The sequence below is a fragment of the Onychomys torridus genome, chromosome 23 (genome assembly GCF_903995425.1).
Source record: "Onychomys torridus chromosome 23, mOncTor1.1, whole genome shotgun sequence".
NCBI lineage: Eukaryota > Metazoa > Chordata > Mammalia > Rodentia > Cricetidae > Onychomys > Onychomys torridus.
Window position 1 is genome coordinate 8,984,178 of NC_050465.1, and position 12,650 is coordinate 8,996,827.

The window sequence follows — 12,650 nt, forward strand, 5'->3', positions numbered from 1 at the left end:
GTTCCTGAAGGTGGCCTGGCCACTGCTGCCCAGGAGAGGAGCTTGTCCCTGCTCATAGCTCAGCAGACATCTCGGGGCTGTGTGTGTGTGTGTCGGGAGGGGGGGGGGGGGGTGACCTTCCTATAAGGAGGGACACAGTAACCAGAAGGGTAGATCAGAGAAGGGATTGGGAAGAAAAGAGCAGGCACTGGGCTGGGCAGTGAGGAGCAGGAGGTGTGGCATCCACTGAGCATCCTGTGACCCTGCAGGACCCCGCCCTATCGAAGACTTTGAGGTCACCAACGTTTCAGCCAATGCCGTCTCAGTGCAGTGGGCTCTTCACAGGATCCAGCACGCTACTGTCAGCAGGGTTCGAGTGTCCATCCTCAACCCTGAGGCCTCGGTGGCCCAGTCCACTGAAGTGGACAGGAGTGTGGACCGACTCACATTTGGGTAAGAGGAGATGCCGCAGGAGCACCGAGGTCCAGAGTGTTTCTTGTGTCCCGGCACACTTGCCATCTTTCGCCTGAGTGGGGCTGGGGCCTGAGCGAGCCCGCCTCACTGGGGATGTGTGTGTGTGTGTGTGTGTGTGTGTGTGTGCGCGCACTGTCCTGCCTTGCCTAGCCTCAAGCCACTACAGAGAGCAGTACCCTGACAGTATTGCAAGGACCCCGTAAAGTGTGAGAAAGCCCTAAAATCCAGGTCTGTAGGTGTGTCCTGCCCAGAATTGCCAAAACCACTTTTTTTCTTTATTTTTTAGGTTGACTTATTTAATTTTATGAGTGTTTTGCTCTCATGGATGTCTGTGCACCTTGTGCATGTCTAGTGCCACAGAGGTCAGGATGTGTCAGATCTCCTGGAACTGGAGTTATGGACGGTTGTGAGTCGCCATGTGGGTGCTGGGATTGAACCCGGGCCTTCTGCAAAAACAGCAACGTTCTTAACCACTGAGCCACCGCTCCAGCCCCCTCAAGACCGCTTTCCAAAGCTTCTTGTTCCTTCTTGCAAACTAGTCAGCCCGCTGTGCTAAGGACAGACTGCCTTTGTCTTCAGCCTCTCCGGTTCTTTTCGGTTTCTGCGCAGACTCCTGTCTCTTTGGTTCATTTGTTTACACCATTCTCTCATTTCCCTTTCAATCTTGGCCTGAGCACCAAGGCTGCCGCTTCCGTCTCTGTCTAGTAGATCCGTAACACGTCTTCTTGGGCAGCTCCGGACCGCTTCTCTTCGCCTTTGAATGTGCCATTCTTCCATTGCCTCTTTGTGATTTTGTGTTTTATGAAAATCGGGTGTTTGAACCAGAGGATGCAGAACTCTAGGACTGATTCTCCTTCTTGCATTTTGTTTTGGTTTTAATTTTTTTATTTTGTCAAACGCTATCTCTGAGAAGGTCAGCCCAGGTCACTGGACCCTCAGCTGCATAGGCACTGTCTCCTTTTCTCTGGATATGTAGCTGGTGTTGGAATGCCCTCTTCCTTAAAGCCTGGCTCCCCAAATAGGAAGCAAAGAGAACTGAAGTTGGCAGAGGGGCACTGGCTTTGGAGTTCTCTGGATGTTACATCATCACTGGGCGGGGCAAGACTAACAACAGTGGAGGGGGACAACTGTGGCCTCCATTCCTCTGTGGTCAGAAGCAGTGAGTGGGGACCCCTAACACTCAGAGTAAGGCTTCTTTTTACCATTCCTGCACCCTGGCAGGTTGCTCTAAAACCCAGACAATGGCAAGGACACCACATGGGTCAACACAGAGACTTTTCCAAGTTGTCCCATGTCTGGACTTCACATCTGAATGTGTGTCCTCTGACCACACTGTGGCTATTTCCACACCCTTCTCTCTTCTCACTAACTAGTGGAGAAACTTCCCAATCCTGGAGCACTACAGCCCAAGGACTGACCACTGGTCTGCCCCTCATGGAGGTGGCCTGAACCACTGGCAGCCAAGTAACGCTACTCCCAGTCATACAGACCCCTAAATGGTCCTCCCCTCCTTGCCCCCTCTGGCAGGGCCCTGCTGCCGGGAAGAAGATACATTGTGCGGCTAACCACCCTCAGTGGGCCTGGAGGAGCTGAATACCCTACTGAGAGCCTGGCCTCAGCACCACTGAACGTGTGGACCCGTAAGTAGACAGGCAGTTTCTGCCTCCAGGCCTCTCTCACACGTGGCACCCTCTAGACCTAGGGCCTCCCTCCTGACAGCCTATCCTTTCCAAAGTGTCCTTGTACGATAAACCCAGCCCTGACCTCCCTGAGACCTCTTCACTGAGGGAGACGTCCTCTGTCTCAGACATTGTCCAAACTGCCTCTACTACATGAGTACATGGAGGCATTCCTCAGTATGCCCACCATGGAATACATGGGAGTCTAAAGAGCAGGCTTTGGGGCCGTGTGATCAGCCTACTCTAGCCACACTTCTCGGCATTGCATATGCTGTCTTTCCATGGTATGGACTGTAAGAAGGGAGTCTGTGAGCAGTGGAAGTTTGTGAGGCAAGGATAATGAGTGGGGACAACTCTCTACGCCTCCCAGACTCAGGACTGCCCATCTGTGGCCCTTAGACACTTGAGGAGGCATGTTGGAGGTGTGACCTAACCTCTGCATACAAGTTTCCCACACTCCCCTGGGATGGCAGTGTCAATAGTAACCCAGGCTGGTTTCAGATGCAACACCTGATCCCTCTCAGATCTGAGGTGATGTTTCACCAGATGCCCTGTGACCTGATTTTCACTTCCTCCTCCTGTCCATTCCTCATTCAGGGCCTTTGCCTCCAGCAAACCTGACTGCCTCTCGAGTCACAGCCACCTCTGCCCACGTGGTCTGGGACCCCCCCAGTCCTGGTATCTCACTGGAGGCTTATGTCATCAATGTCACCACCAGTCAGAGCACCAAGAGCCGCTACATCCCCAATGGGAAGCTGGTGTCCTACACAGTGCGTGACCTGCTGCCAGGTCGGCGGTACCAGCTCTCGGTTACAGCTGTGCAGAGCACAGAGCAGGGCCAGCTGCACAGTGAGCCTGCCCACCTCTACATCATCACCTGTGAGTTCCATGAGAGGTCGGGCTGGTAGTTCAAATCCACAGCTGCTGCTGGCTATTCTTGGGCAATATCCTTGCCCAGAAGAGATATTGAAATTTCCTCAGGGGCCTGCCCTGAGGAGATTTCTCCCAGAGTCCTAGGGAAGACACTACTAAAGGCGGGGTAATCTGAAGGAATTAATCTAAATACACCGAGCTCTACAATCCACTCACTTTGTTCCTCTGAGACAAGGTTCTAGTCACACAGCTTCAATTCTGTCCTTTTTCTCCTGTCCTCTCATAACTCTAAGTTCTTTTCCATCTCTGTCCTCATCTTCATCTTCATCTTCTTCATCCTCACCCCTTCTCGTTCCTCTTCCCATGACCTGGTCTCAATACCCCTACAATCTGCAAACCTTCTGGTCCGGCTGGGTAAGCCTGCTCAGAGATAGCTACATTGCACCTGGTATGCAAAAATCCATTTTGTTCTGAGTCAATTGCTCTAGAGTGCCATTTGGGCTGTGCGAGAAAGGAGGGTCGAGCTTCATTTGCACAAGAAACAAAGCTATGCTCCTAGAAGACAGGCACATGGCCTAGGAGATGGGCTGTGTCTCCACAAGGGTGTTTACCTTAGTTCAGGGGCCTCAGGTGCCTAGCGGGTGGCCTGACCAGCTATTCTATCTGGCCCTTGTCCTTGGATGTAGCTAAAGGGGATATTTACAGAAGGCAGATATCCAATTCAAATGCTAAAAAGGGAGCAGGAAACCTGAAGGCAGAAGACCTTGTCTTTGTGACCTTATCCAAGTACTTTAAATGTCTATGCCCAAGAAATGATCCACCCACACTGTTATAAGTTATTGGGGAAATTATGAGAGAACACATGAAGTTCATGGCAGGAAACAGCTGATATATTAAAAGCTGAATAACATCAAATACTCCTTGAGAATTGGCTTTTCCTCTGGAAGAATTCCTTGATTCTTCTAGGTAAAGCTTTACCATATTCAGCTGAATTCTTACTACATTCCTGCGGCTCGCAGCAAAGAGGCAGCATAGACAACTGGCATGGGCCATTCCTGAGAATAGAGTCACGGGCATAAGAATGGAGGCTTTTACCCATGGGTAAGGAAGGACAGCTGATAGCACTAGCAATCTGGAAATATATATTTGTCAAGCCTCATCTTACACTGTTTCACCGATTTAATCCCAGGCAGGCTTAGCAGCAAATGCAGGACCTCGTTCTGAAAAAGCTACCAAGCAGGCAGCAAGGAAGAGGCCCAGGCCTGACCCAAAAGGAGGCACCGAACATGAGATATGGCCAGAGACAACAAGTGGCTTGGGAGGACAGGAAGGAACACATGGACAGAGAGAGGCACAAGCGAACAGCTGGGGTGTGGAAGTTCAGGTGGCCATATTAAGGACCTTTGTCTGTTCCCAAGGGTGACAGGACACCCTCCTGGAACCCACAAGTGCCCCACGTGCCCTTTATTACATTCTCAAACCTCACACGAGGTGTGTGAAAAGTCTCAGCGGTACTGAACACAGTGAGAAGACAAGCAGAGGGTACCCAGGGACAGACGGCAGGGTCTAAGAGCAGGGCAAGTGGCTCTGCCAGAGAGCGGGGCTCCAGCGCCAGCCTCCTTAGGTCCCTCCTCCTTCCTCTTCCCAGGCCATGAGGCTGCTTTGTGAACACAACAGTGAGTACAGTGCTTCTGTGCTATGCTAATTCTCAGTTTCAGCCCTGCAGATCTACCAGCTGGGCTCTAGGCATACCTGCCATGTAGAAAAACAGGTGGGGGTCTCCCATGAACCTGTCGTTACAACCAAATCAGAGTCAGGAAGGGACAGATAGAGAAGGAAGGAAGTCTCCTAGCTTGAAGGATACTCTACAATAATAAGGCCTGGTTGTAGGTCTGACTGAAGCTGCCCATCAGGAAAAATGCTGACCCACAAGGCTGTGATCCACAGCCTGGCATTTGCTTAGCAGACGAGGACTCTGCCGAGGAGTGTGACAGAGTGCTGGCCTTCCAGGCCAGTGTGTCTGTTGTAACACAAATGCATGGCCTCTGCTTAGGAAGGCATAACAGGTGACACATTTCTTGGGTCACATGTACCCCTCCCTCCCCTTGCCAAAGCAGGGCTGGACGTGAGCCGCCACTTCCCTGCAGTAGAGGCAGAGACAAGAACACCAGGCAACCCAGTTGGTGGTTACTTCTCCTTCCCTTTTTGCAGCCTCCAGGGATGGCACCGACAGACGTTGGCACCAGGGAGGACACCACCTACGGATGCTCAGAAATAGACCGGCCCCTGTGCGCCTGCCAGAGCTACGTCTGCTCAATGACCACAGTGTCCCTGAGACACCAACTCAGCCCCCCAGGTACACACGCTAGCCCCAGCCCTGGGTTCCTAGGCTGTGCTCAACCCTTGACCCTCCTACCCTGTCTGCAGGTTCTCGGAGCTTGTAGATGGAAGAGGAAGAGTGAGTGCCAGGTTTGGTGGCTTGCCCGGCAAATCAGTCACTGTGAGATCGCGTGAGTGTTGAAGACTTCCTGGCACTGACTTGGAGGTCAACCCTAGTGGTCTCACTGCTCTTGCCCCTGGCATGAAAAATGTTGAGACCCTTAAAAGCTGGGTTTAAAAGATTGCACTAGCCAGTGAGTCCTGGCTCCACCAGCAACCTCAATCCTGACCATGTGTGAGGCTTTAGACTTCCAGGGTAGCAGGAAAGGTGCCTGCCGTCCACAATGGGAAAGCTTAGCAGGTAAGGGGCACTCCAGGAGGCTGCCTGTGAGAGGCCAGGCACCTAATCTCATGGGATTCCCCAGCTCTGTGGAGATTGAAAATGTTCAAGGGTAGAGTGCAGAGGACATGAGTAGGGAGTGGAGGGGGGTGGGAAGCAGAGGGACAGTGACAAAAGGGTGACACCAAGCCGCCTGTGAGAGAGGGAATGCCTGCTGGTGGGCCGGCTGAGATGTGGAGGCAGGAACATCAGACTTGCTGACAAGGGACCAATAGAAAATGCTTTTGGGCAGAGGGAAGCTCTAAAGAGATGACTTGCAGCTGGGGCCAGGAACCCAGACTGCTGCAAATGCCAAAAAGGAAGAGAAGGCAAGCACTCACGTGTGCATGCACACACACACACACACACACACACACACACACACACACACACACTGCTGCAAATGCAAAAAAAAGGAAGAGAAAGCGAGCACACACGCGTGTGCACGCACATACACACACACACACACACACACACACACACACACACACACGTCCAGGGAGCAGGACTTAGGGAATGGACAGGAGAAGCTGACCCTGGGAGGCAGAGAGTGCCCCACACCTCAGCTGTACAATGAAGCCCCTTAGGAAGCAGCTCCAGGAAAATAGAACAGGTCTTTCAGAGGGGTAGTGGGAGTGAGGCCCAGCCCCCATGGGGGAACAGTGCTGGGGCCAGAGTGCTCCTTGCCAGTGTGTGGGATCCACGGGTGGACCGGCAGGGATGGGCCTAGGCATGAAGCAAGGGCCATGTGGTTACCCTCAGCTTCTCCTAGAACCCACCACTCTGGTGCCGCTCAAGAACACAGAGGAGGCCCCTGAGCAGGTCAGCCTGGCCCTGCAGCTACCCAAGAACAGCAGCAAGGACACAGAAAGTAAGTCAATTGTGTGGAGGGGATGGGAGCTGGCTTTTCTTCATAGCTGCATAGTGAGAACACCACAGTAGGAAGCTTGGAGGCACAGGCTCTGCCCAAGGGGTAGTTGGGTACCCCATCTAGGACACATGAGTGAGAGGAGCCAGGGAACAGGACCAACCCAGGGTCTGTCTTGGAAAGAGAACTAGAAGAGCTGGACTTTTCTTCCTCACATAACAGAGTACCCCCAAAAGGCCCCTAGGAATCCCTAAAGTACAGTTAATGCCCACAAAGGGTGTTTCCTCACTAAGCAACTTTCCAGGTCAGGGAAGAACCTTCAGATCCAAGGAAGAATCTACATAGAGGAGGCAGGTTCCCACACCAGCATGGGCTTGATAGACTTCAAGGGCAAGAGTGGAAGGGCAGGTGCTAACCCTTGACATTATCCGTTTTCCCCCAACTCCTCACCCCAGCAGGGTTTCCAGACTACTCTGCTTTATCCCCCTATATTAATAGTCTGGCTTCCACCAGAAGGACAGGCAGGTACCGTCCCCAAACTGTCCAGCAGGCAAGGACAAGATTTGAATGATCTGCTGCATAATTTATCCATGGGGAACAAAAGCACAATACCCTCTACAGGGTGCAACCACACTCGCCTGATTCAAAAAAGGCATACATGTGTGCACACATGCATGTGCATGTGTGTGTGTGTATGTTTATGGTTTGTGTGTATGTGTGTATGTATGTGTTTATGTGTGTGCATGTGGTTTGTATGTGTGTGTATGCATGTGTGTTTGTGCATGTATGTGTGTATTTATGTGTGTTTGTGGTTGGTTTGTGTGTATGTGGTTGTGGTTTATGTGTGTGTATGTGGTTGTGTGTGTTTGTGTGGTTTGTATGTGTGTCTGTGTGGGTGTTTGTGGTGTGTGTGTGTGTGTGTGTGTTTAGTGTTGTTGGCTCTACAGTATCAGGCTATAGTGGGTAGCTTCTATTAATCTTCCTAAGTCTCTATCAACAGCAGATTCAGCCCACAAATGACAAGTGTCAGCCATGGTCTCCACAGTCCTAGCTGATCCATACATGGAGGGTGGGGTTGATATGTCAAGACATGCTATAAGTCACGTGTGACACTGCTTAAGGACAGATATGTAAATGTATGGACCAGAATGTAGAGTCTAGAAATAAACCCACATGTCTATCATAAACTGATTCTGACATGAGCAAAAAACAGTCTTCTCAACAAGCAGTGATGGGACATGGGATGTCCACACACAAAGGATAAAGCTGACTGCTACCTCACACCACAAACCTCATACCCACATTAACACAGGAGAGCCCCAAGTGTTCAGAGCTAAAACCTCTGAAGGAAACATAAGACCTTAGGTTTGGAAGAGGGTTTTTAGATACACCACCAAAAGTATGAGCAGCAAAAGAAAAAAATGGTTAATGGGTTTCATCAAAATTCAGAACTTCTGAATTCAAAGGACACATTAAGAAACCCAAGGAAGCTGGGCAACAGTGGCGCACGCCTTTAATCCCAGCACTCAGGAGGCAAACCCAAACCAAAAAAAAAAAAAAAGAAACCCAAGCAATGGGAATAAATATTCCAAACCTTATAACTTGTATCTAAATTTGCAAAGAATTCTTTTAAATGAAAAGGCAAATAACTCAACTTAAAAAACAGGCAAAAGATCTGAACAGATATTTCTCCAAGGAAAATATACAACTTACCAACAAGCAAGTGAAAAGAATCCTTGACACTACCATTTATCAGGGAACAGAAAACCAAAACACATTGAGATGCTACCTCATACCCACAAGGATGACTTGGACTTTTTTAAAAAGTCAGATAATAATAAGCAATGCTGAGATGTGGAGAAACCAGCCCTGAGGCACTGCTGTGAATATAAAGCTGCTTGGGGTGAGGACAGACCAGTAGTTCCTCAAAATAAAACAAGAGTTACCATGTGACCCTGAAATTCTACTATTAGGGGCATAGCCAGGAAAATTTAAAGCATGTGTCAATGCAAGTCTTATATATGACTATTCATGGAATCTTCATTAGTAATCACCAAAAGAGAAACAGCCAAGTCTGCCAGCTGATAATAGACTGTGGCTTATCTACCCAATAATGTCATTCGATCCTAAACAAGAATGAAACACTGTTGCGTGGAGAAACTTGAAATGGTATACTGAATGAAAGAATCCAGGCACAACAGGCCATGTGAAAGGAGATTCCTTTTCATGAAGGTCTAGAATACAGCTGTCTATGGTGATGGGAAGTACTTGGTGGCTCCTCAGGACAGAGATGGAGATATAGGGAAGCCAGCTAAAGAGTATGAAGTTTATTTTAGAAGTAATTAAAGTAGGGCTGGAGAGATGGCTCAGTGGTTAAGAGCACCTGCTGTTCTTCCAGAGGTCCTGAGTTGAATTCCCAGCACTCACATGGTGGCTCACAACCATCTAAAGTGGGATCTGACATGCAGACAGAGCACTCACATATATAAATAAATAAATCTTAGAGGAAAAAAAACCTCAGTAAAACAAAAAACAAAAAACAAAAACAAGGCTGGAGAGATGGCTCAGAGGTTAAGAGCACTGACTGTTCTTCCAGAGGTCCTGAGTTCAATTCCCAGCAACCTCATGGTGGATCACAACCATCTATAATGAGATCTGGCGCCCTCTTCTGTATACTGAATAAATAAATCTTTAAAAACAAAACAAAACAAATAAAAAGAAGTAATTAAAGCATTCAAAAATTGATTCTGGGGGGTTGCTGGGATAATCTCTGTGGGTAAAGTCACTTGCTGCCCAGCTTAAATTCTTTTTCCAGAACACACATGTTGGAGAGAGCTGACTTACACAAGTCCACTGATCTCCACATTTGTGCCATGGCATAAAATAAGGAGGAAATAGATGTGACTTTTTAAAAATTGACTCTGGGGGCTGGAGAGGTGGCTTAGTGGTTAAGCTTGCTGCTCTTACAAAGGACCCAGGTTAGGTTCCCAGCACCCACCCAGCAGTTAACAACCATCTCATCTGTCCCAGGATATCCAGTGACCTCTTCTGACTCTGCAGACACTGCATGAATGTAGTACATACACTTACATGCAGGCAAAACACTGATACACACAAAATAAAATCTTTAAAAATTTTAAGAATAAATAAAAATTGACAGTAGTAGTGGATGCATATCAGTGAATATGCTAGAAAACAAAGAATGTCTAAAAAACCTCAAAATAAAGGCTTCTTTTAAGAAGTGGGAAAATGGGGAGGGAAATGGGAATATATGTTTCTTATGTTTAAAAATAAGTAATAAAGGTGGTGTGTTACCTGAGGGAGGGAAGAGCAGGCACAGGGAATGGGAAATGGGTGGTTTCTCTGGATATGTCTATCTTGTTTGATAGTTTTGACTTTAGAACCAAAAAATATTTATAAAACAAGCAAACACACAAGTCAAGGGCAGAGGCTGGAAATGGGAGCTCATGGGCCTGTTTGCTGTGGCGTCTGCTCTGTCCTGTTTCTGCAGTGGCACTGGTGCTGTCTGAAATAATGCCACGTGTGCTGCAGGAGAATGGTCACACTCATGTCGTGGGGTTTCGAGTGTGGAGAAATAAAAACACGACGCTAAGAAGTTAACACCCCCTTTATTATTTTTATCTTTAAACTGAAAATATTGGTATAAGCGCCATAACTTCACACAGGGTTTCGCTGTACAGCACAGGCTGGCCTCTAACTTGTGATCCTCCTGCCTCAGGTTCCCAAGTGGGATTACAAGCATTTCGTGGTTTGTTTGTTTGTTTGTTTGTTTGTTTGTTTGTTTTTAAGATTTTTTTATTTATTTATTATGTATACAGCATGTATGACTGTAGGCCAGAAGAGGGCACAAGATCCCATTACAGATGGTTGTGAGCCACCATGTGGTTGCTGGGAATTGAACTCAGGACCTCTGGAAGACCAGTCAGTGCTCTGAACCTCTGAGCCATCTCTCCAGCCCGCATTTCATTTTTTAAAGCTCAATATCCTGTTTTTGTTCCCTAGAAAGGCCTTAGGCAGGACAGCTCAGGCAGACTGTCAGCTCCAGACATGTTTCCATGAACATGGGGAAATGGCAATTCAAAGACCAAGGCAGGATATAGAGTAAGCCCGGCATACGTGGTATAAAACAGAAGAGTCGGCAGGACTGTGTTCACTAACCTGAAAGGGTTCTCGTTAGTCAAAGATGGGACAATGTGAAACCAAGAACGCTAATGACAGATGTCCTTGTAGTGGGCCAGGTCATCAGGAGACACAGTCTGCAGAGCAGGCAGGTCTCCCTGGGCCCTGCAGCTAACATTGCCTTCCTGTTCCCAGGTGCCCCTGGTAGCTGTTCAGAAGATGCCTGTCAGAATGGAGGCACCTGTGTGCCAGGTGCCAGCACCCACAGCTGTGACTGCAAGCCTGGGTTCAAAGGCAGACACTGTGAGCTCGGTAAGCCAGAGCTGGCTACTGGCCTCAGGGCAACTGTCACAGTGACCTGGGACATTTCCCTAAGGGCTTCTGGTCTGTGGGATAACAAGGAGCCCAGGTAGGAAGGACGGTGTATGTGGGGCCTCAGATGGACCGTGAACTACAAGGGACAGAGGGCTGCTCAAAGCACATGTTGGAAGGAACTGCCCAGAGCAGAGACTAGGAATCCAGGAAAACAGGGGCAGCAATTGCAGGGCAGCATTTCAGGAGCCAGATTGATGATGAGAGGGAATACATGTGGACTGAGTACATTTGGAAGCTCCCACAAAGACACAAAACAATCCTGAGGCCACAGGAGCCTTAAGGAAAACCAGGCTGCTTTGATACTGACCACCCTGAAGCAAAGCCCCAAGTCAGAAAGTGGCTGGCACAGACCTGCAGGCTGACGCAGGCTGCAGGACTCTTCCTTGGGCAAAGGTCTCTCTTGGGAGGCGGAAACAGCCTCCTCCTAAGAGCTGGTCTTTCTTCCTCCTTTGTGCCATAGCCTGTGAAAAGGTGCCTCGTCCCTGCACACGGCTGTTCTCTGAGACTAAGTCGTTTCCTGTCTGGGAAGGAGATGTCTGCCACCATGTGTAAGTCAGCTCTGCCTCTGCCTTTGTGCCCTGGTGTTGTGTCCTTATTACCCGAGTAGGGACAGAGATTGCAGATACTGGCTCCGACCACTTCTGTCTAAACTATCTGCCCAGCCCATGAAGCTCAAGAACCGACTGAAGAGGACACAGGTTGTCTCCCATGCATGGAAGCCTTCACACAATTGCAGGACCTGACTCCCCTCCTTCCCTTAAAGCCCAGAAATCAAAGAGCACATGAGAACCCCAGTCCCAGTTCTACTATTAACCCAGCATGATGTGGCGGTGAGCAAATCACCATTGCCTCAGATTCTCCATCTGGACTAGGAGGAAAGGCTGCTTGTCTCATCTCGTGATACCCTACTTGCTGTAGCATGCAATGGCTCTGGGTCACTGTGTCTGGGAGCCTGGTCATTCCAGGCCCTCAGGGACCAGACACTTGTGCTCTAGATAAGGACAGCCATGGCAAAAGCACCTTTACTACACTGTAGAAGAAATCAGGGAGTTCCCAGCAAAGAAAGGAGAGATGAAAGCCTAAGATTAGGAGAGCCAGGAATGGAGGGGACTGAGTCGGCTTCATGGGAGAGGGACGCTGAACAGAAATGGAGGAGGTGGCAGGTGGGGATATCAGAGAGAGAATGTTCCACACAGTGTTACAAGATCCTGCATCAGGTTGTGCCCAATATGTCTGAGAAACAAGAGGCCAACAGAGCAGAGAATGACTGAGAGAAGAAAGGAGAGTTCCTGGGATCTTGGAGAACCTCAGATGGACTGTGGTACTATTCTCCATGAATCGCGGAGATCCTGAAGGGCTCTGCGCAGAAGGTGATGTGTGGCCACAGTGTTCAAGCCATTCTGGATGCTTCTCAAAGGAAGAGGAAGCAGATGAAAGAATGGAGGGAAAATGGCCAAACTTGATGCAAAGGCAGGCTTAGTCAGAAGGGGAATAGGTAAAAGGT

The 12,650-nt window shown here is 49.1% G+C and overlaps 1 protein-coding gene across 2 annotated transcripts in view; it reads left to right on the forward strand.

The window, feature by feature from the left end:
• Sned1 (sushi, nidogen and EGF like domains 1) overlaps window positions 1–12,650 on the forward strand; it is a 65,176-nt gene that overhangs the window by 46,166 nt on the left and 6,360 nt on the right. The window contains exons 22-29 of one of the 2 annotated variants that reach the window (XM_036172855.1): window positions 249–432; window positions 1,981–2,093; window positions 2,730–3,011; window positions 5,217–5,361; window positions 5,433–5,515; window positions 6,536–6,634; window positions 10,967–11,083; window positions 11,607–11,694. In XM_036172855.1, coding sequence (XP_036028748.1) covers window positions 249–432; window positions 1,981–2,093; window positions 2,730–3,011; window positions 5,217–5,361; window positions 5,433–5,515; window positions 6,536–6,634; window positions 10,967–11,083; window positions 11,607–11,694 — 1,111 coding nt within the window. Of the gene's footprint in view, window positions 1–248; window positions 433–1,980; window positions 2,094–2,729; window positions 3,012–5,216; window positions 5,362–5,432; window positions 5,516–6,525; window positions 6,635–10,966; window positions 11,084–11,606; window positions 11,695–12,650 lie in introns of those variants that run through there. The other variant, XM_036172857.1, reaches the window with a different exon arrangement.